Source organism: Temnothorax americanus, unplaced genomic scaffold, assembly GCF_048541705.1.
Source record: "Temnothorax americanus isolate GAGA-0224 unplaced genomic scaffold, ASM4854170v1 Scaffold8, whole genome shotgun sequence".
NCBI classification, from domain to species: Eukaryota; Metazoa; Arthropoda; class Insecta; order Hymenoptera; family Formicidae; genus Temnothorax; species Temnothorax americanus.
Window position 1 is genome coordinate 4,460,472 of NW_027509802.1, and position 20,108 is coordinate 4,480,579.

Consider the following 20,108-nt stretch of genomic DNA (forward strand, 5'->3'; position numbering starts at 1 on the left):
GTATACTATTATATTAAAAAACACATCAATATTATCGCAATAATATCTGCAATATTCCGCACTATCATTAATCGAGAGTTATTGTGCAGTGTGCAATACTTTAAATGTATGATCCAAACGAAAATGCATGTGATTGAAGAGAAGAGTAATAATAATATATTAATTAACACGTTAATTGACAACGTAATGTGATAACTGACATTTCCCGTTTCCTCGCAGGGCTTCATCGAGGTCGATCAAGCGGCCACGCCTGAGGAACGACACGTCGCGAATATGCAGATCAACGGTTACGAGAATCCTACATACAAATACTTTGAGGTGAAGGAATAATTCGGCCGCCGCCTCGAGAATTATCACAGATATTTTGATTTCTGAAGCTGGTCGCAACCGCGTATTCGTTCTCGCGTATTTTCTTCAAGAATCTCATAGTATTTTGTTAGAGTAAGATATATATAAATAGTATGTATATCTCTAACCCTCGAGATTCTTCCGAAGATCCGGACATGTACATCCCGGGAATGCGCAAATTCAGAAAACGCGTTTCCTAATCGGCTGATCGCATCTGCGACGAGACTACCGCCGTACACATCGCGTCCGCTTGTACACACCACGATCACGAGTCGCGGTGTAAATCGAAGAATTTCGCGAAGAATTGACAATATATATGTAAAATACAGTTTGTAGCAAGGACACGCTGGATGGGAAACGAAACGGATTCTACGGGAGATAAAATGACGTAGAATTCAGCATACTTATGTGCCATACGAACACGCTATCTTCGGAAGTATCTCATACACACATCGTTTTTATTACGTTGTCATACATGTCGATATAAAAACGCAGGAAGGAGCGCTCGTGTTGTAAAAGTAGAAAACGCCGTTTTTAGACGTACCTCGATGTTCCTCCGCTTCTACACGTTGTGCACTCGAACCGGAAGCGCCGCGGATCGATTGACGACCGGCGTTCGGTGGCTGGTCGCTCTCACTCCGCGGGGACGAACGTTCGTACGATGCTGGAACGCGTTTTACACGAACGATGTAAGCGTCAGTGCGTTGTCGTTGCGCTCTTTGCTGTATTTTTAGGTTCTGATATTTTCGGAGATAATCAATGGCAATAAAACATAATGCAGCTTAAATGACTAAACACGAAGGAAAAAAAAATGCGATAGCGATCGTAGTAGCTTGTCACTGAGGGCAGCATATAGAAATAAATACTCCGATTAATGGCGTAATCGTTAACGTTATGCTAAAATAACCGAGCGCGCGAGCGAGCTACGCCGGCACTCTTAAAATATCAGAACATACACACATACACGGAACATACACGCGCCATCTCATCGTTGCACGTTTTCACTCCTCTATCTTCGTGATGCAGCTATTTTATTCCCTCCGTCTCCGTTCGATTCCCACTGCCTGGTTTCTCTTGGTGATCTTTTTCAGTACTTAACGTCTACTTTTAGATGATAACCTTAAGACGTAAGCAAACTAAGAATCATTGACGTATCTCGAGTTAATGACAATGACGAAGGAAGTCAGATGCTCTATCATTCCACGCGAAAGTCCATTTTGTCGAGGTGCTGAGAACGCTAGCATGGAAAATGTTCGGCAGCTTCGTCCGATCTCGCCGAGGAACCGCGTCCGCGACGCATCGAACAGATCATGCCGATGCTGTCGAACAAGAGGAACAGTTCAACCGGAGATTCATTTTCGAGTGGCATTAGTACCTCTGACTTGTTAGGTCGAGAAAGAAGGACAAAAAAAAAGGAAAAGAAAGAAGCGGCGGCTGTTGAGATAAGCGTTTCTTTTTCGTTTCCGCGTTTTGCGTTCTCGGGGGGAAAAAAAGGGAAAAAAGATCGTTCATACAATAACTATCTTAGGATATTACTAATTATATACGACGACGACGATGATGATATAATATATTACACGTTTAATGCTTATATATTTGTATATGGTCAAACGATAAAAAAAAAAGGTAGTAGCCAGCACTTTAGCGCCAGGGTCGCGTGGGGAAGTACAGTTCTTTTCTTATTTATCTTGGAATACACATTACGCGCTTTCGTCTGACTTTATTTGTATAAAGAGGTCACGGTGACGCTCGCGATGCGATGCGACACAAGTGCGAATATGCTGCCGCGGTCCATAGAACCATTTACCGTCCCTATGGCCATCGGTGGTCTCAGTGGTAGTATTCAATTACCACACAGACGTTAAAGACACTCCCCTCATAAAAAAAGACGTGAAAGATGGCTCGACGTCTTTACGATGTCTGGAAGATTAGAATATCTCTACGACGTCCTTGCGGGAAAAACATTTTTTGGGTGTCTGAAAGATTAGAGAACGTTTTTTTTAGGTCGTCTTTACGACGTCTCTCTATGGTCGCGGCGTGATAAGAGCACACTCATCGCTATCGTTGGTGCACCGTTAATGCACCCCGACGTGCTCGGGTCGGTCGATCACCGATGTATCGATACAGCCGGTAATACATGTTTGAAAGAGACGGGATTTTTAGCTCTCGGCGGCGCGCGATGGTTACTATTATTACGGTACAGATTACAATTTAACGCTAAAGAGTCGCTGTTCTGTCTCTTGTGTGAAATAACGCTCCACACGGTCCATGCATGAGTACATACATTCCCAATTACGTGCTAAGGTGGTCCCCTTCGTTTGCGCTCACTTTGCTAAGATTGTAACGCGCGACACGATATAATCGCCGGCGAATTAGAGCGATTAAAAAGAAGGAAAGAAAAGGAAGATCCTTTTTAGATATTGTATTCCTAAGCGCACGTGAAGCAGCTGCCTTTCCTATCTATCTAGCGCGAATATCTCTTACACACACACACACACACACACACACACACACACACACCGATCGTTTGTCTTCACGCAACTCCGGTGGAAAAGAGTGTGTATAACCGGCGACAGGCAACAAGATGCAAGACACAGACACATACATTAAAACAACACACATCGCTGAATGTTAAAAATATTATTTTAGATATATTGTAAGACGATAGCAATTATACCAGTAAATGTACTATGATTATACGAATAACAGCAGATAGCATCAATGCGTTAACAATAATGATATAAAATGTCTATTATATATGTATATGTGTTTGTGTGTGTGTGTACGACGTACGGGAATAATATATAGAGATATATATATACAAATATATATATAAATATATATATGGATATACACATGCATATACATGTATACATATTAAATTAAACATTATGTACCTATAGCGTATATAGTCGTTAAACAATATGGAGACAACATCGCATGTGAAAGAAAAAAAAATATGACCTTGATACGGATTCACAGATGCTGAAGACCTTAAGCGATTGTAAAGGGACTTATTATTTTCCTAAGGCTCACAAAGCTAGAGCTGCTCTCGCAGAAAGATAGTTTGCAATCAGATTGGCCTGTATTGAGGATAATTTGTGATCGGCGTGCGTACATATATATACATATATACATATATCGTTCGTTAAATTTAATCGCGATTAAGTGCAAAGCAAGCATCGATTTGGAACACAGTATTTCAAGCGTGTACAAGCATGCAAAGTCGATTCGCCGATTTTTACCCAGAGTGAAAACGCGAGATTACGCCATACGCAGGCAACAACGGTCCAATGCTCTCCCGATGACTTTTGTAGAAGATATCGGGGAGGTATCAGTATTAGCCAATAGTCTCGGAGCATATCATGTTTCGGTGATTCGATTGTAGCGGGAAAAGATAGAAGGAGAGAGAGAAGAGAGAGAGGGAGAGAAAAGAAGGTCGGTGTGTGCGCTTCAAGATACTGTGAATTTGCATCGGGCCACCTCCGTACGTATAAGTTTAAGAATTGATTTTTGTAAAGAGGTAATAAGTATATATATATTATATCGAGATAACTGAAACTTAGCTTAAAAGCCATGTGAGACGTGAAGGAGAAGAAAAAAAAGAAAGAAATATACGTCCTTCAAGTCGCAGTCCAGAGAATTAGCGAGTCCAGAGATGGAGAAAGAGTATAATAATGAGACAAAAAAACTGGACTTTATTTTTACAGTTTTTTCGGTATCTCCTCGCGTCATCCTCATCATCTTCGGACGGTTTATCGAGCAGCACGATTACGTGTTCTCGCACTGTTATCTTCGATTCCGAAAAACGTATCATATTCGTTGACCCTTGCGCGATGCGATAACAGCCCGGTTAGAAACCTCGGATCGGAAATTCACAATCGGGAATCCGATTTAGCTTCCGTTATCAAAAAGATAAGTTAACAGCGAAAAGAAATTCATTCGTATCATTATTTACGACACGGTCGTATAATACACAGACAGTGCGTGGCGCAAGGGCAACTTAAGTAATTGCCCCCGTTACGTTTCTTATCATAGCGTATCGAAAATTCCAAACTCTAACGAATTATCATTACGCGTGAAAGGTTTCGCTTTCTCTTTCTGTGAACAATGGCAATCCGTAGCGAGAACGTTTGATTATACGTTAGTGAGACCAAATTGTATCAGCTGAAAAGCTACAAACGATCGTTCTGTGAGAGTATCTGCAGCGTGTGTCGTTGGAATTTCAATCGCATTATCATGCCGAGAATTTGTTTTGCACAAAAAATGATATTGCATTTTTTATGCATGGAATAGTTGACTCGTCGTGTACATACATACATATGTGTGTCCCAGTAAGCGAATTGTCCGCAATATGACAACAGATTGGCAGCAGATTTGCTCAGATTTGCTCACAACAGTTCCGGTATCATATGTGTCTGCATTAAACTTTGCCGGCAGAAACCGAGTAGAATCTGTCATTTCGTAAATGTTTAAATGCATCATTTAAATAGTTGCAAAATGGCATATTCTGCTCGGTTTCTACAGTCAATCTGCCATTATATTATGTTATAGATTCCGTTATATTTCTGCTGGTATTCTATCAAAAATTTGCAGCCAACACTTTCAAAAGTCTGTCCTCGACAGAGGTTTGCTGCAAATTTGCCTATCCAGATGTAATAAATGTTTATATGCTTTTAAATATGTACATCACGCATTTTATACGTATTATAAACGTATGTAGCGGGCAGATCTTTCGATTTCCGAAAGAATTGTCAGGAATCGAAGGACTCAGAAATGAAACGGACTCGTAGCGGATTTATTTTTATTTTAGATTAGGTTCCACATCGCGTCGAAGTGTGTCTTGCAAATTCCAAGCTTATTCGTTTCCGCATCGCGAACGAAACCCTTCGAGATTCTTCCTTCGTCTCTTCTTTTATTTATTGACAATCGCGATCGCGAGAGCAGGTATGCCGCTGGTTTGCTGTTGTTCACGAGAGACACAAAGGGGGGCAGACTGTCGAAAGATTAAAAAAAACAAAAAAAAAAAACAAAAAAAAAAACGAAAAGCAAACTCTCCTCGTCCCTCTTTCTCCTTCGCAGGTATTTCTCCTCGCCGCTCACAAGTTTTAACGCATTATTACACCCCGTGAAAAGAACGTATTGTGTTTGTGGATATATGTAATTTTACTTATCAATAAATAAATTATAAAGAATCTCTCGATCGCGTGTTTCATTGCAGTTGCGTCTCGCGATGAAGGTACATCAAAGCGAGCATAAATCGGATTTGCTTAAAACAAGCTCTTTACATAAGTCCTTGCGTAATTCTGATATCTATTAAATTGTTCATCTGTTAAATCCAGTGATTATACTGATTGCAACCAATTACGTTTCTACCGAGAAGCTTTACGTAACTATGATGAATGTATAATACAAAAGACGTTCGTGTGTATAATATAATTAAATCATCTTTATTATTATATGATTATATTATCTAATACTGTTATATAATTGTATTATCTCTTTTATTAGTTTATCAGTCGTTATTACATATTAATATGTTATAGTACACCTGTCCAGTGTAAGCAAAATATTAGCAGCTGGTTCAAGTAGGATTGCGGCAACTACGCATTAAACACGGTGCTTTACCAGCAGAATTTGCCGATATAATCTGCGAAATCATTGACATAAGCAGAATCTGCCATTTTGTAACCAATTTAATTGGAATCATTTAAATGCGTAGATTCTATACTCAATCAGAATCCAATTTCTGCCATAAGTCTGCCATCATATTCCGCTAATAGATTCTGTTATATTTTTAGCGCTTTACTGACAAAATCTATGGCGGACACTTAGCATGAGATATTATCTGTTCTTCAGATTTGGTTATCGGAGAAGATTTATATCTGCGAGCGCGATAATAAACAGTTTTGGACAGTCTTCCGATTGGTCGCGGAGCAGCGAGGTCGTTAGATAATTTTAATAGCCGAAACAGAGTTTGCATGCGTCAAATTATACACGGAACGATACGAAGAACGCATATATACGTCAGCGTTTTTCGCAATTAAGCAAATAACAAGATACAAGATAATGAAATCCCACGCGCGTCGCTTCGCTATTTTTTCTTCTCTCCGTTCCCGCTTTATTCGTAAATATTCGCGGCGTTTGTACTATATATTTTCTCTTTGTTGCCTTGTCGATCGCGTTTCGTTATCTATACGCTCTTCCGCGATTGACTAATGAAATTCTAAGAAATGGTTGGTTTTTTAACGCGATATCGCCAGCGTGGCGATGACGTTTTGCGCGTCTAAACATATTCTCAGTTCCGTGAAGTTGGCACCCGACTTTAACAAAATGAATTTTTAAAAAAAGGAAATTGTTGCATTTTCTTTGTAGTTGTTTGTAGTAACAATAATTTCGTTTGTAGTTTTACCGATTTTGCAAAAACAAAGATTTTCAAAAATCACTCTTGCCTAAAATTGAGATATTTGAAATTCGCTCGCGCCATGTGTTTTAGAATCGTTTGTAGTTGTTTGTAGTAACAATAATTTCGTTTGTAGTTTTATCCATTTGGAAATAACGAAAAATTAAAAAAATCACTCTTACTCAAAATTGAGATATTTGAAATTCGCTTGCGCTATGTGTTTTAGAATCGTTTGTAGTTGTTTGTAGTAACAATAATTTCGTTTGTAGTTTTATCCATTTGGAAATAACGAAAAATTAAAAAAATCACTCTTACTCAAAATTGAGATATTTGAAATTCATTCGCGCTATGTGTTTTAGAATCGTTTGTAGTTGTTTGTAGTAACAATAATTTCGTTTGTAGTTGAATAATATAAAAGTTACAACGTATTTGCAATATACAAATAACGTATTTATCTCAATTTTAAAGATATCTCGAACCCGCTTGCGCTATGTGTTTTAGAATCCTTTGTAGTTGTTTGTAGTAACAATAATTTTGTTTGTAGTGGAATAACTTAAAAGTTGCAATGTATTTGTAATAAACCAATTACGTATCTTTGTCAATTTTAAAGATATCTCGAATCCGCTTGCGCCATGTGTTTTAGAATCGTTTGTAGTTATTTGTAGTAACATTAATCTCGTTTGTAGTTTTATCCATTTTGCAAAAACAAAAATTTTTTAAAATCACTCTTACCCAAAATTAAGATATTTGAAATTCGCTCGCGCCATGTGTTTTAGAATCGTTTGTAGTTGTTTGTAGTAACAATAATTTCGTTTGTAGTTTTATCCATTTGGAAATAACGAAAAATTAAAAAAATCACTCTTACTCAAAATTGAGATATTTGAAATTCGTTCGCGCTATGTGTTTTAGAATCGTTTGTAGTTGTTTGTAGTAACAATAATTTCGTTTGTAGTTGAATAATATAAAAGTTACAACGTATTTGCAATATACAAATAACGTATTTATCTCAATTTTAAAGATATCTCGAACCCGCTTGCGCTATGTGTTTTAGAATCCTTTGTAGTTGTTTGTAGTAACAATAATTTTGTTTGTAGTGGAATAATTTAAAAGTTGCAATGTATTTGTAATAAACAAATTACGTATCTTTGTCAATTTTAAAGATATCTCGAATCCGCTTGCGCCATGTGTTTTAGAATCGTTTGTAGTTGTTTGTAGTAACATTAATTTCGTTTGTAGTTTTATCTATTTTGCAAAAACAAAAATTTTTTAAAATCACTTTTACCCAAAATTTAGATATTTGAAATTCGCTCGCGCTATGTGTTTTAGAATCGTTTGTAATTGTTTGTAGTAACAATAATTTCGTTTGTAGTTTTATCCATTTAGAAATAACAAAAAATTAAAAAAATCACTCTTACTTAAAATTGAGATATCTGAAATCCGCTCGCGCCATGTGTTTTAGAATCGTTTGTAGTTGTTTGTAGTAACAATGATTTTGTTTGTAGTGGAATAATTTAAAAGTTGCAATGTATTTGTAATAAACAAATTACGTATCTTTGTCAATTTTAAAGATATCTCGAATCCGCTTGCGCCATGTGTTTTAGAATCGTTTTTGTCAGACAACTATAAACGATTCTAAAACACGTGGCGCAAGCGGATTCGAGATATCTTTAAAATTGACAGAGATACGTTATTTGTTTATTACAAATACATCGTAACTTGGAAATTATTCCACTACAAACGAAATTGTTGTTACTACAAAAACTACAAACGATTCTAAGAAACATGGCGCAAGCGGATTCGAGATATCTTTAAAATTGACAGAGATACGTTATTTGTTTATTACAAATACGTCGTGACTTAGAAATTATTCCACTACAAACGAAATTGATGTTACTACAAACAACTACAAACGATTCTAAAACACATAGCGCAAGCGGGTTCGAGATATCTTTAAAATTGAGATAAATACGTTATTTGTATATTGCAAATACGTTGTAACTTTTATATTATTCAACTACAAACGAAATTATTGTTACTACAAACAACTACAAACGATTCTAAAACACATAGCGCGAACGAATTTCAAATATCTCAATTTTGAGTAAGAGTGATTTTTTTAATTTTTCGTTATTTCCAAATGGATAAAACTACAAACGAAATTATTGTTACTACAAACAACTACAAACGATTCTAAAACACATAGCGCAAGCGAATTTCAAATATCTCAATTTTGAGTAAGAGTGATTTTTTTAATTTTTCGTTATTTCCAAATGGATAAAACTACAAACGAAATTATTGTTACTACAAACAACTACAAACGATTCTAAAACACATAGCGCAAGCGAATTTCAAATATCTCAATTTTGAGTAAGAGTGATTTTTTTAATTTTTCGTTATTTCCAAATGGATAAAACTACAAACGAAATTATTGTTACTACAAACAACTACAAACGATTCTAAAACACATAGCGCGAGCGAATTTCAAATATCTCAATTTTAGGCAAGAGTGATTTTTGAAAATCTTTGTTTTTGCAAAATCGGTAAAACTACAAACGAAATTATTGTTACTACAAACAACTACAAAGAAAATGCTACAATTTCCTTTTTTTAAAAATTCATTTTGTTAAAGTCGGGTGCCAACTTCACGGAACTCATATTCTCGCCTTGAGGGCACATGGTCACTTTTCCGGCGTGCGTATCGCATCTATTTCTCTTAATCTCTCGGCCCGATAATCTTGACAATCCCGGCGATCGGTGATAACGTTGTTTCTAAAGGTCGATGGCATTGGCAGCGTCAACGAGCGCGTTCAGGCCTTCAGGCTTTAATTTATATAAATAAGTGTATACGTAATTGCGCTTTAGTCGCGTAAATTTCTTTTCTTACTCACACAGGTGCGAGATAACGATGAAAAATACGCGCGATGTCGAAATTTCGATTGTAACAAAAGCCGCATTGAAGAGCAGAGGTTGCTGAACTGAATTTTTAAAAAATCCAGACGGTCGCCACGCGTTAGCGAGTTTCTCTTATCTCTCTTATTAATGAACTCTTTCTCATTAAGACTCGGTGTGTCATCGCTGTTGTTTGTCCGAGCAACCTACGCTCCTACTGATCGATCGAAGAGCATTTCTGTTTAATCATCATATCTCGAGATATATTTAACGTTAAAAGTATATATAAATAATTGATTTTATACATATTAGTCACGTTGATAAAAAATTTTGCGCTAAAGAGGATTATTAATAAGTTAAGTTAATTCATTTCATATATTAATATCAATATTAAATTAATTTACTTCTCACAATCAACGAGCATCGTAGAATCTTTTTCGGAGGACTCTATAAATTAATCCGACCGTCGGGGCGTCGCCGCATCTTTCATATCCGCTTTCAGAGATTTCAGAATATAATTCCGTTTATTAATAATATTTCCTACATTTACGCCCACATGATATATATATTACATATTTTATTTATTTTATGTATTTCAATTCTTTTTTTTTTTTTAATCTTTAAATGTTGCTTTGTATTATATCGATACGTAAAATTGCAGATAGAATTATATCTCGATGTTCTGATGCGAATTTAAAATCGAGTTTGCTATAACTACAATGACATTATATATCTCGCTCGGGATTATTACATCATTTACTCATTATAATGATAATTAATCATTTATTATATCACTCCCCAGCTGTTTACTATTTCCTTCCTCTATTCACTAATCATTATTCATTATTTATCTTCATTGGATTATATCATTCAATTAAACGCACAACGAGGGAAAGATATGCGATGCGCGTTTCTGCATATCGCTGCTCGGAAAACATATGTAGGGCGGAACGCTTTTTTATGAAGCATAAATATAAAAATAAAGACACGCAGCGCGCTCATCTTATCTAATGTCAGCTCATCCCGTCGATTTTCCCCGCTTGACCGAGAAAACTTTATTGCGCATCCCCGCTCCCGTTCTCGGGGCTCGCGGCTCGGGGGCGGGGGCTGTCTGATATGACACATATATTACGCGACAGTCGCGAGTGGGACGGACGCTTCGGGGAGAAGAGAAACTGGAGCGCGGTGCGCGGTGCCGCGGTCTCATTTCCGCGAGTCCGCGCGTCGCGTCTCCTCACGCGAGTCGTCATCGCCCGCATCGCGCGACGCGCGACGCGCGATTCTTCGCGCCGCACCGGAGCGGGATCGATCGCAGCGTCGCCCGGCACAGCGCGGCGTGAATCGCGATCGTCTTTGACCCTCGCGAATTCGATCCACTGGGCAAACGGACCGGAGTAACTACGTAGCGGCGTCTCGGAACAGTCGGATTAACCTGAATCGCGCATCGCGCATCGCGCGTCGCGTCATCGGCGTCATCCGCGCGATGCACGCGTCGAGCCTCGAGCCTACCGCTGACATAGGCCGCGATCATAGTCCGTTATATGACACGCCGCCGGCAGGTCACGTCGGGTAACCGGTAGTCTAGGATGCGCGACAGGGTCAAGGTTCGTTCTGACCGTTAAGATCGTCGGCGGTTGATCGCGGTGTAGAGCCTCGGCGCTGGAGAGAGAAGAGAGAGCTAGACAATCGGCCCAGTCATCGTTCGGAGAATCGTTTCGAAATGTCGACGCTCAACGACGACTTCGAGAGGCCGTTCGAGGATTTCGAGCCCCTGCGGTGGGGCGCGTTGCGCGATTCGTGCCAGGCCAACGTGGAGTACTTTGCGCCCCACCAGGATAAGAACGGCGTCCGGATCAGGGCCGCCCTCGTGGCGATCCTGGATTACCTGACCCAGCTGCAGCCGCTCTACCGGGAGATCGCCAGGTTCGCGCCGCACTTCGACTTCGACGAGGAGACCCCCGGGAACGGGTACAGGAGCTTCCTCTCGTTGGTCGACAGGTGTATCATGTACTCCGGTCTGGTCTGCCGGCAGATGTACGATCAGAAGGATTCCGTGTTCTTCCGGAAGAGCTACTACATGAAGTAATTGTATACGTCGCGCGTCGTAGAGATGCCGCGTCACTACTACTTTCGCTTCCGCGCGCCGCGAGACGATGGACTGATTTGATTTTTTTTTTCCAGGGAAATAGAGGCGTGCTCCCAGCTGATGGCGTCGCTTCATACGTGCTTGCAGCAGTTGAAACTAATGTACTCGTGGAGTACGGAGGTGTTGGACGATGGAAAACTGTCGCTGTTCCCGCTGGAGCAATACAGTATTCAAGAACTTCTCAATAATGCAGAGAATATTAATCAGTACTGCTTTTACGGCAGGTGTTTAGGGTTTCAGGTACTTGCAAATAGTGTATGACACACTCGTGAATAAATAACTGTTCATTTATCTAAAATATATATATATATATTTTTTTTCAGTTTTGCGATAGTTTAAGACATGTATTAAAAACGCTGTCGTTCTTTATGGCGTCCTTCAGCGAGATGTACTACAGCAATGGTACTCTGTTAGGACGATGCACTAATTCCGTTAAGTATTTATTGGATCCTGAAGCAAGAGCACGCCGTATTGTTAATATATCTCAGCACGCTGACATTTCTTTCTGCCAGGCGTTTTGGTTTCTGAGCGAATCTGGTAAGAAATAAGGAAAAATAACAAAAATATTTAGTACGCGTGAATATCGAACGTTCCGCATCCGAAAAGCTTTATATATGCCGCAGCAATTAAGATGCTGTTTATAGATATTTAAATTATCTCGCTTGTATATTGAATTAATGAAATTTCTTTGATCTTCGCTTTAGCAATAATGAACATGATGAACACCTCAAACTTGGCAATCAATCAAGTAATATCTATTCCGCCCGAGGAATTAATTCTACCCACTTTGGATAGCGGGACCGTTTCAATTCCAATACCAAGTAGTCACATCGGGAAGAAACCGATCCACGTTAGGTTGTTAAGCTCCAAACGGCGTCTAGGAATGGTACGCAAAATATTGATGTGTTTATAGAGTATCGGAAGTGCTGTACGATTCACTCTGACTATATCTTGCTATATACCGAGGTATAAGTTGCAGAGAACTTAGAATATACTTATAGAGAAGCTTTAGCTGTGATGTTAGTGAATAATATTTTTCATTGACAACACTCTATTAAAGGTTGGATCTGGGGGTATAGGAGGAGAATTATGCGGTCTCTGCGACGAACTGATTATTCATACTCACGGGGGCGGATTCGTGTCGCAGACTTCACGATCGCACGAGATGTATCTACGAAATTGGACTGTGACGCTCGGCGTGCCAATCTTGAGCATAGATTACAGTCTAGCCCCAGAGGCACCTTATCCACGCGCGCTCGAAGAGGTGCTGTATGCTTATGCGTGGGCGTTAAAGCATGCAAACACTTTACTCGGGAGTACAGCGAAGAAAGTGATACTTGTCGGTAAGTCAAAAATAAATTTATCTTTCACGTTTCTCTCTCTATCGATTGAATAAACTCGAGAGCCTTATAATCGACGTCTCGACAGGCGATTCCGCGGGAGGGAACTTAAACTTGGGAACTACCTTGAAATGTATGCAATTAAATATAAGGAAACCGGACGGTATTTTTATGGCGTATACACCGGTACGCATCGAGTTCGTCCCGTCGCCCTCTCGTATGCTCTGTCTCACGGATCCGTTACTACCGTTCGGTTTTATGTTACGATGCTTGAAGGCTTATTCGGTGCAACCTGACAAGAAACCCACGAAGTAAGGTTTTAATGAAAATTATATCGTATCTTAATCAACTTGTTTTTAGAAACGCATATAGCAAAAATCAATCGTAAAAATACTCTCACGAATCTGTGTACACATTTCATGTGAAAACGTTTTATATTTTACATATAATTAATTTACGTACAGCAGAGAATACGATAATGAAGAAGACGTCAAGTCGGATACAGAGTCTTTTGCAGAAGTCAGCGAAAGTGACCTTATAGCATTAGCCTTGAGTCCAAACGGAGACGGCGCAAACGACGATCAGAAATTAGTATCCCTTCCGTCTGATTCGACGTTAAATTCTGTCAGCTTGACAGAAGTCGACGGTATATATAAATCAATCATATTATAGTATTCGTTATCATATACATATCTATACATCTCGAGTGTACAATAATGCGGTATCTTTTAATGCAACAGGTACTGAGTGTCCGAAAGTGCAGGCGAAGTCTCAAGAATATATCAGCAGATTTTTAAATATGTACAGAAATTCCGGCCTTGCTTCCACGTCGTCGCCTGCTGCGAGGAACGGCAGTGTCAGCAGAAATGGTAACAATTCAGGACAAAGTAACAAGTCATGGTCCTTGTTCGGATGGTCCTTCGGTAGAAGAAGTAGTAAGGATAGCAGGGAACTCAATATGGAGAACGCCATTTCTTCCGAGGAGTTCGTTTTTACGATATCGAGGGACCCCTTTTTGAGCCCTTATCTCGCACCAGATAATATGTTAGCTAATATACCGCCCATAAAAATACTGGTAATTTTCTAGATTCTTGTTACAATCTAATAATGTATAAAACATAATATACTTTAGCTACTATTGAGAATTTTAGGACACTTTATATATAATGGTTCGTTTCTAGACGTGTCATCTTGATCCTACTCTCGATGATTGCATTATGTTTGCGAGGAAGCTTCGCTCGCTTGGCAATAAAGTTACGCTGGATATTTTGCCGGGCTTGCCGCACGGATTTCTCAATCTTTTGCAGGTGAAACTTTCATTTCTAGTGTATATGAATCAATGCAATATGAATCGCAACATTTCATTGTATTTCAACTTTGTTTAACTTTGTTGTTTGTAGGCTTCGAAAGAAGCGATGGAAGGCTCAGAGGTCTGTGCCGCAAGGATAAAAGAGTTGCTGGAACTATAACTGTCCAATATTTAAAAGAAACTATTACTGTTAAAAAAAAAAAAAAAAATATATATATATATATATATATATAAAATATATATTGATCTAGAATGAGCAGATGTACTTCAGTCAGTTGCAGCAACACCTATTTATACAGCAAATATAAGTATATCTGAAGGCGATATATCTAAATATCTGTCATTGTTTTTTGCGGCTTAACTATATTTTGTAACATTCCAGGAGCTAGGGCTAACAGATAATGCTTTACACTAGCGGTTTTCTACTGTATTAGCTGCACTAATTATTGTTGTCACATTGATGTATTGTCATATATTGTCGTATTATACGGCATTATCTAAATTAGAATTTAGGATGTTTCGAATCTGATATCCGACCACATATTAGCAAAGAACGTCCTGTACGTATAAAAAGACAGACACATAGTATTTATTTATTGTTTTTTTTTTATATATGTAAAAACGTGTATTTCTACGAATATATTTATGAGGCATTATACAAAATATTACGTTAGATAACAAATGAAAATGTTTCTTTGCACGTTTCTCTGCGCGCGCGTGCACTTATTCCTGTAATATTCATTTTACATGACAATTTTTGATATGTAAGATATCCAATGTGCAATATACTTATTTCTTACAAATATATTTTTCAATATGCATGTAATCGTTTTAATCACCACAATTTTATAAGAAAGAATGGCCTAAATATATTGTGTACAAATTTTCAAGTGCATTTGAATAGAAAGAGATTGATGGACAATAAAAATGATCTACAGAAACTACACTCCTGTTTCTCAGGGGGAATATCTTGTATCTTTCTTCTTTTTTTTTTTAACTTCTCGTTATAATTTCAATTCTTAATCCACAGTTAATGTTTTTTGTATACATACAATATACGGCACAAGTAGGAAAGATTAATTTGACTCACACCATGCAGATATAATATAAAATGACTTTATTGACAGAACGTGGAAACGTGTGTAGATTCTAAATTATGAAAAAGATAAATTAATGAACAATACTACTTTGTTAGTTGACCGTTTGATGATTCGTTTGATTCGTTCGTGGACGCAGCGTTTTCTGCAGCACATGAGCGTCCGCCGGTTCTATTCTCTTATAGTAATGCTCTTTAGTTTCAACAACTTCAAATCCGAATTTCTTATAAAAATCAATCGCGCCCTCGTTACTTATTTGAACGTGTCTGCGAATATCGAATTACATTTATTTATAAAACTGTACTCTTCCAAGATAGTATGTCACAATAAAACAATTGCACAAGCCGTACTCACAAGAAGATAGAATCGAAATTGCCATCCTTATTAACGTAGTTTAAAACGTGCTGGACCATAACAGTGCCAATTCCTAATCTTCTATAAGGGTAGAGACAACCCAAAGTCATTATATATAAACGCCTAGAATTTTCTGAAGTATCTACACGGCAGCAGACTGCACCAACCTGAAAGTCGTGACACACAAATCAAGATCTGTATTTTATTCGAACTAAAATTTGGTATTATATCAATGATCTTGGAACTTCTTAGGTTTGCGAAAAGTACTTCAAATATCTATTAGCAATAACATGGATCCTCCTTAATTAATTCCCGTTTGAATTAGCTAGTTTTTATCGAGTTATACGAGCAGTGTCGTGTTCCTTGAACCACCGGTACTCAGTGAGCAAAATTAAAAAAACCGTAATGCCAAACAAAAAATTGTTTGAGATCTGTCTACCACTATGTCATTGTAGTACGCTAATTTGGCGAGTTCTCCGGCTTCCAGTACGTCCTTGTAAAACTTTTCGTTGTACGAGACCGGGAATACGACTTGGTTGAGCAATTTCAGCTGCTTTATGTTGTGCGGTGTCACGTCGCCCAGCTCTATTTTCGACCTGAAAATTCAACACACAGGTGACATTGCAAGGCGGGACGGCCGACGAATTCCGAGAGCGAGAGACACGGACGTCCGTCGCGGGTATTCCGCCGACGAGGCGGGAAAACTCGTAGCCCTCGTAGGAAGACTATCGCGCGAACGGACCTAACCTCCAACGGCTCGCGCCGCTCACCTGGTCATCTTGACGGGCGTCGAGGAAGTCTCGCGTCGCGATCTCGGCGGAAACGGACTGCGACGCTCCTTCGCGCGGTTCTTGTTCTTGCCGGGTCGCACCGGTGAGCAAAGCCACGTGTCGCGTGACTCGTCAACTACTCACGCCCAACGTTTCCGCGCAAAATTCCGGCGGGCGAAAACATAACGAGAGACACCGGAGACACGCGCGCGCGCGGGTAGCTTTCGCGGAGAGAAGTTGGTTCGAAAGAGGAGGGTGGGGAGGGAGTGCGACGGTGCCGCTCCCCGTCTGAGAACCCAGTCACTTCAACAACACGACGGACTTTCAACCCCGACGGTAATCGTCGATAAGGTTAGGGGACGTTCGTTGGCGCGCCGTTGGGCGGCGCGCGCGGCGCCCGACGCCATCTTGTGCACCACATGACCTCGTTGCCGTGTCCCGTGACCAGCTCACGTGAATTTCGACAAATTCAAACGTTTTTTTTTTTCGGCGCCGAGGAATGGACATTTTGGAGCAGCAGCTCGAACAGCAAGATGTCAGGTAGCGTTTACGTTAGATATCGATCGCCCGATATTGCGAACACCCATCCTTTCCGTCTCGCTCGAGGTCTCCTCAAGGTCATCGTCACTTAGTGCACAGTGCGCACTTAACTTACGCCGTAGGACCCGACTGACACAGTCGTCGAAGTAATACACGTGTAGCGTGCAGCCGCGTTGAGATAAGATGATATCGCGCCTGAAAGCGTTGTTTGATTTTGCAGCGCCGTGAAGGACGACGGCAGCGGCACAACGGGGATCGTTATAGAGGAAGCGGAAATAGTAAACTGCGAAGGTGAGAACAAGCCACTTTCATTGAGATCCTTGAGCTATATATCAGCATCAACATTCAGATTTAACACAATGACTGTGACGGCTATGTCGTTAAACATGAATCTTTATTGTGGCGCATTCTATTTCTCTCAGAGGAACCTGTCGGAGAGGACGAGATGCGTTATTCAGAGACTTTAGCGTACCGAGTTGTCCAGGTGAACGGCACGGCGGCTATACAGTCGGCCAATGAGATAGAGCTGCCTGTATCGCAACCAGGGAACAATACTGTACAGGTTCTAACGTCACCTTTGAATGGCCAGTTTTATGTTATCGGGAATGCCAACGATGTCTTTACCACAGCTCAAACGTCGAGATCCTTGGTGCCAAGAGCAACCACGTTGCAGATAGAAAACCCAAGGAGTTGCGCTCCAGGCTTGAAAAAGGTTTGATATATCATTATTACCTTATATATAATTGATTATTACTTTATTTCTGTAGTGTGCAAAAAAATTATTTTTTTTTACCTTCTCTTAGAGAGACGACAGGCGGAGAGCAACGCACAACGAAGTGGAGCGCCGGCGTAGAGATAAAATAAACAATTGGATTACAAAGTTGGGCAAGATCATCCCTGACTGCAATACCGGGACTAATACCACTGGTAGCAGCAGCAGTGGTATTAGTGAAGGGAAAAGCAACTATGAAACTCAGGTATAGTCAAGTGAAATTCTTGTCGTATAACCATTCAAATTATATTATGTTGATGGTGTTGTCGCTTTTCCGTAACAGAGTAAAGGTGGTATCTTAGCAAGGGCCTGCGAGTACATAGGAGAATTGCGCACGGCTAATCAAAGCCTGGGTCAATGCTTGCGCGATAACGAGAAGCTACGGCAAGAGATTACGACGCTAAAACAATTAGTTACCCAATTGAAACGTGAGAATCTTCAACTCATATCGCAAATATCGTCCTCGCCATCAGCCGGTACTGACGTTGTACACTTGAGTCCTTAAGCTTCCTTTAATTTGCGAGTCAATGGCTCTTCCTGTAAATTTTAGAATTTCTGAATTGTCTTATAGGAAATCCAATATTTTGTTCTTTTCTCTGGCGACTGCACCGGTCTTACCAAGTTTTAAAGTACCTTGAGTTCCAAAGTCAAGTTGCGTACTTTTAATAATATAGGCTACGGTCAACGTGGCGCTACAAATGCTTTGGAGCGTTCTTCTTCTCTTTCTTTCTTCATTGAAAGAAAGGAGAAGAGGAATGCTTCGAAGCATTTGTAGCGTCACGTTGACCGTAGCCGTAGTCATAACTGCACATTTATAGCTATAGCACGAATATTTTATAGAAATTCATACGGACTAATTTATTAATTTCAAATATCAATTTTCACTCAGCAAGTAATAGATTTTATTTTACGGTAACATGTAAAAGTTTCTGATCGTAAAGTTTTAAAATTATTTTTTAGAAACAAAAACTGATAAAAGATAAGTGAAAACTTTTACACAAATCCCAAATTGTAATGGTCTAGAAGAATAATTTTATTTTATTACGTAATTATTTTGTGATGGTAAAATGTAAGATGTAACACGAATAATGTTATATTGAAATTTATAAAGATCTTATTAAGTGATCGATTATTCATATCAATCATACGATTAATATAGTGCTAAATGCTTTTGATTATGCATACATATACTGACAGATTTTTTTCAATTTTTGAAAATATATTCTACGCGTATTGTTTAATAATGAATTAGGTGAAATAGAAAGTGTAACAGCCGTGTAGTTATGACTGTTACATGGAAGACCTATTGGATATTACACATAGCGAATTCGGGCGTTTACACTAGTGCACACTGAGTGCGCATTAAAGGCTTGTTTATATAATCTCTGTTCATATATTTTTAAGATCGCTTAAATACACGTTTAAAAAATAAAACAATCTGTAGATAGATGCTGTACAAATCATTTTACTGGCTAAGAAGTATTTAAAATGATCTGTAAATATAAGAATTCACTAAGAACAAGCCTTGGTTAATTCTTATTCTCACTCAGTGTGCACTAGTGCAAGCGCCCGAATTCGCTAATAGACGCAACATCTCAATGTAACTGGCATAAGTTGAAACATCATGGTTGTGAGTATCAAAACATTGACGTAATATTCTTTTTATCGGAAAAATTCAAACGGCGGTGCAGCCGAAATTATTTTGAGAAAGGAAGCAATTTGCGTTGATTCGCATAAAGAGTTTACAGATGACAAACGAAGCATAGGAACCGCGCAGAGTTCATTGACTATTTTTTATTTTTAATACTGTTTACATAATTATAGAATAGAGTATCTAATAGGCTGAGTTTAGAATTAAAATTTTAAATGTGATCAATATGGATATACATATATGTATATATGGATACACATATGAACATATATGTATAGTTGCTCATGTATACATATTTGAGATACAAATTGACATACATGTGGCAATAACATATTTTTGTCAATACAAGACATTTCATGGTAAAAAAGAAACGTCAAAATTTCAATTCACCAAACGTTAGATATCGGAATGTAATATACCGTTGATGTACATATCGCGAGGTTATTGTTGTATAATGATAATTATGATTAAAACGAGAAAAATTGAGAG

The 20,108-nt window shown here is 38.9% G+C and overlaps 4 protein-coding genes across 8 annotated transcripts in view; 3 read left to right on the top strand and 1 right to left on the bottom strand.

Moving 5' to 3' along the window:
* Appl (amyloid-beta-like protein) overlaps positions 1-5,543 on the top strand; it is a 46,622-nt gene extending 41,079 nt beyond the window's left edge. For all 3 annotated transcript variants that reach the window (XM_077423696.1, XM_077423694.1, XM_077423695.1), the window contains exon 15: positions 220-5,543. In XM_077423696.1, coding sequence (XP_077279822.1) covers positions 220-330 — 111 coding nt within the window. In that variant the 3' untranslated portion in view covers positions 331-5,543. The remainder of the gene's footprint in view (positions 1-219) is intronic.
* Positions 5,544-10,770: 5,227 nt separating this feature from the next.
* On the top strand, positions 10,771-15,256 carry Hsl (hormone-sensitive lipase). Of its 2 annotated transcripts, none has more exons than XM_077423693.1 (10): positions 10,771-11,722; positions 11,822-12,026; positions 12,110-12,323; positions 12,491-12,672; positions 12,847-13,129; positions 13,215-13,437; positions 13,594-13,772; positions 13,867-14,201; positions 14,308-14,433; positions 14,527-15,256. In XM_077423693.1, exons 1-10 carry the CDS (start codon positions 11,361-11,363, stop codon positions 14,593-14,595), a joined length of 2,178 nt encoding a protein of 725 aa, XP_077279819.1. In that variant the 5' UTR covers positions 10,771-11,360; the 3' UTR covers positions 14,596-15,256. The 2 variants fall into 2 exon arrangements, with proteins under 2 accessions (XP_077279819.1, XP_077279818.1); XM_077423692.1 differs by having other exon boundaries at positions 10,772-11,722; positions 13,591-13,772.
* Positions 15,257-15,535: 279 nt separating this feature from the next.
* San (Probable N-acetyltransferase san) lies at positions 15,536-16,889 on the bottom strand. The gene is made up of 4 exons (XM_077423703.1): positions 16,657-16,889; positions 16,326-16,482; positions 15,887-16,053; positions 15,536-15,798 (listed from the first exon to the last, which is right to left on the bottom strand). The coding sequence occupies exons 1-4, from the start codon at positions 16,662-16,664 to the stop codon at positions 15,627-15,629; spliced, it is 504 nt and encodes a 167-aa protein (XP_077279829.1). The 5' UTR covers positions 16,665-16,889; the 3' UTR covers positions 15,536-15,626.
* Positions 16,890-17,038: 149 nt separating this feature from the next.
* Positions 17,039-20,107, top strand: LOC143907148 (upstream stimulatory factor 1). 2 transcript variants are annotated; one of them, XM_077423701.1, is made up of 5 exons: positions 17,039-17,196; positions 17,417-17,487; positions 17,619-17,908; positions 18,000-18,173; positions 18,252-20,107. In XM_077423701.1, exons 1-5 carry the CDS (start codon positions 17,156-17,158, stop codon positions 18,471-18,473), a joined length of 798 nt encoding a protein of 265 aa, XP_077279827.1. In that variant the 5' UTR covers positions 17,039-17,155; the 3' UTR covers positions 18,474-20,107. The 2 variants fall into 2 exon arrangements, with proteins under 2 accessions (XP_077279827.1, XP_077279828.1); XM_077423702.1 differs by having other exon boundaries at positions 17,087-17,342.
* Position 20,108: the final 1 nt, after the last annotated feature.

Excerpts from the sequence above, each read along its gene's own strand:
- San (XM_077423703.1), bottom strand. Across the intron at positions 16,054-16,325 it reads CGTACTACAATGACATAGTG|GTTGGTGCAGTCTGCTGCCG; the intron begins GTAGACAGATCT and ends CACGACTTTCAG. Across the intron at positions 15,799-15,886 it reads AATTTCGATTCTATCTTCTT|ACACGTTCAAATAAGTAACG; the intron begins GTGAGTACGGCT and ends CGATATTCGCAG.
- Hsl (XM_077423692.1), top strand. The coding sequence starts at position 11,361 with ATGTCGACGCTCAACGACGACTTCGAGAGGCCGTTCGAGGATTTCGAG. Across the intron at positions 12,027-12,109 it reads GCAGGTGTTTAGGGTTTCAG|TTTTGCGATAGTTTAAGACA; the intron begins GTACTTGCAAAT and ends ATTTTTTTTCAG. Across the intron at positions 14,434-14,526 it reads GATTTCTCAATCTTTTGCAG|GCTTCGAAAGAAGCGATGGA; the intron begins GTGAAACTTTCA and ends TGTTGTTTGTAG.
- LOC143907148 (XM_077423701.1), top strand. The coding sequence starts at position 17,156 with ATGGACATTTTGGAGCAGCAGCTCGAACAGCAAGATGTCAG. Across the intron at positions 17,488-17,618 it reads GGAAATAGTAAACTGCGAAG|AGGAACCTGTCGGAGAGGAC; the intron begins GTGAGAACAAGC and ends TATTTCTCTCAG. Across the intron at positions 17,909-17,999 it reads GCGCTCCAGGCTTGAAAAAG|AGAGACGACAGGCGGAGAGC; the intron begins GTTTGATATATC and ends ACCTTCTCTTAG.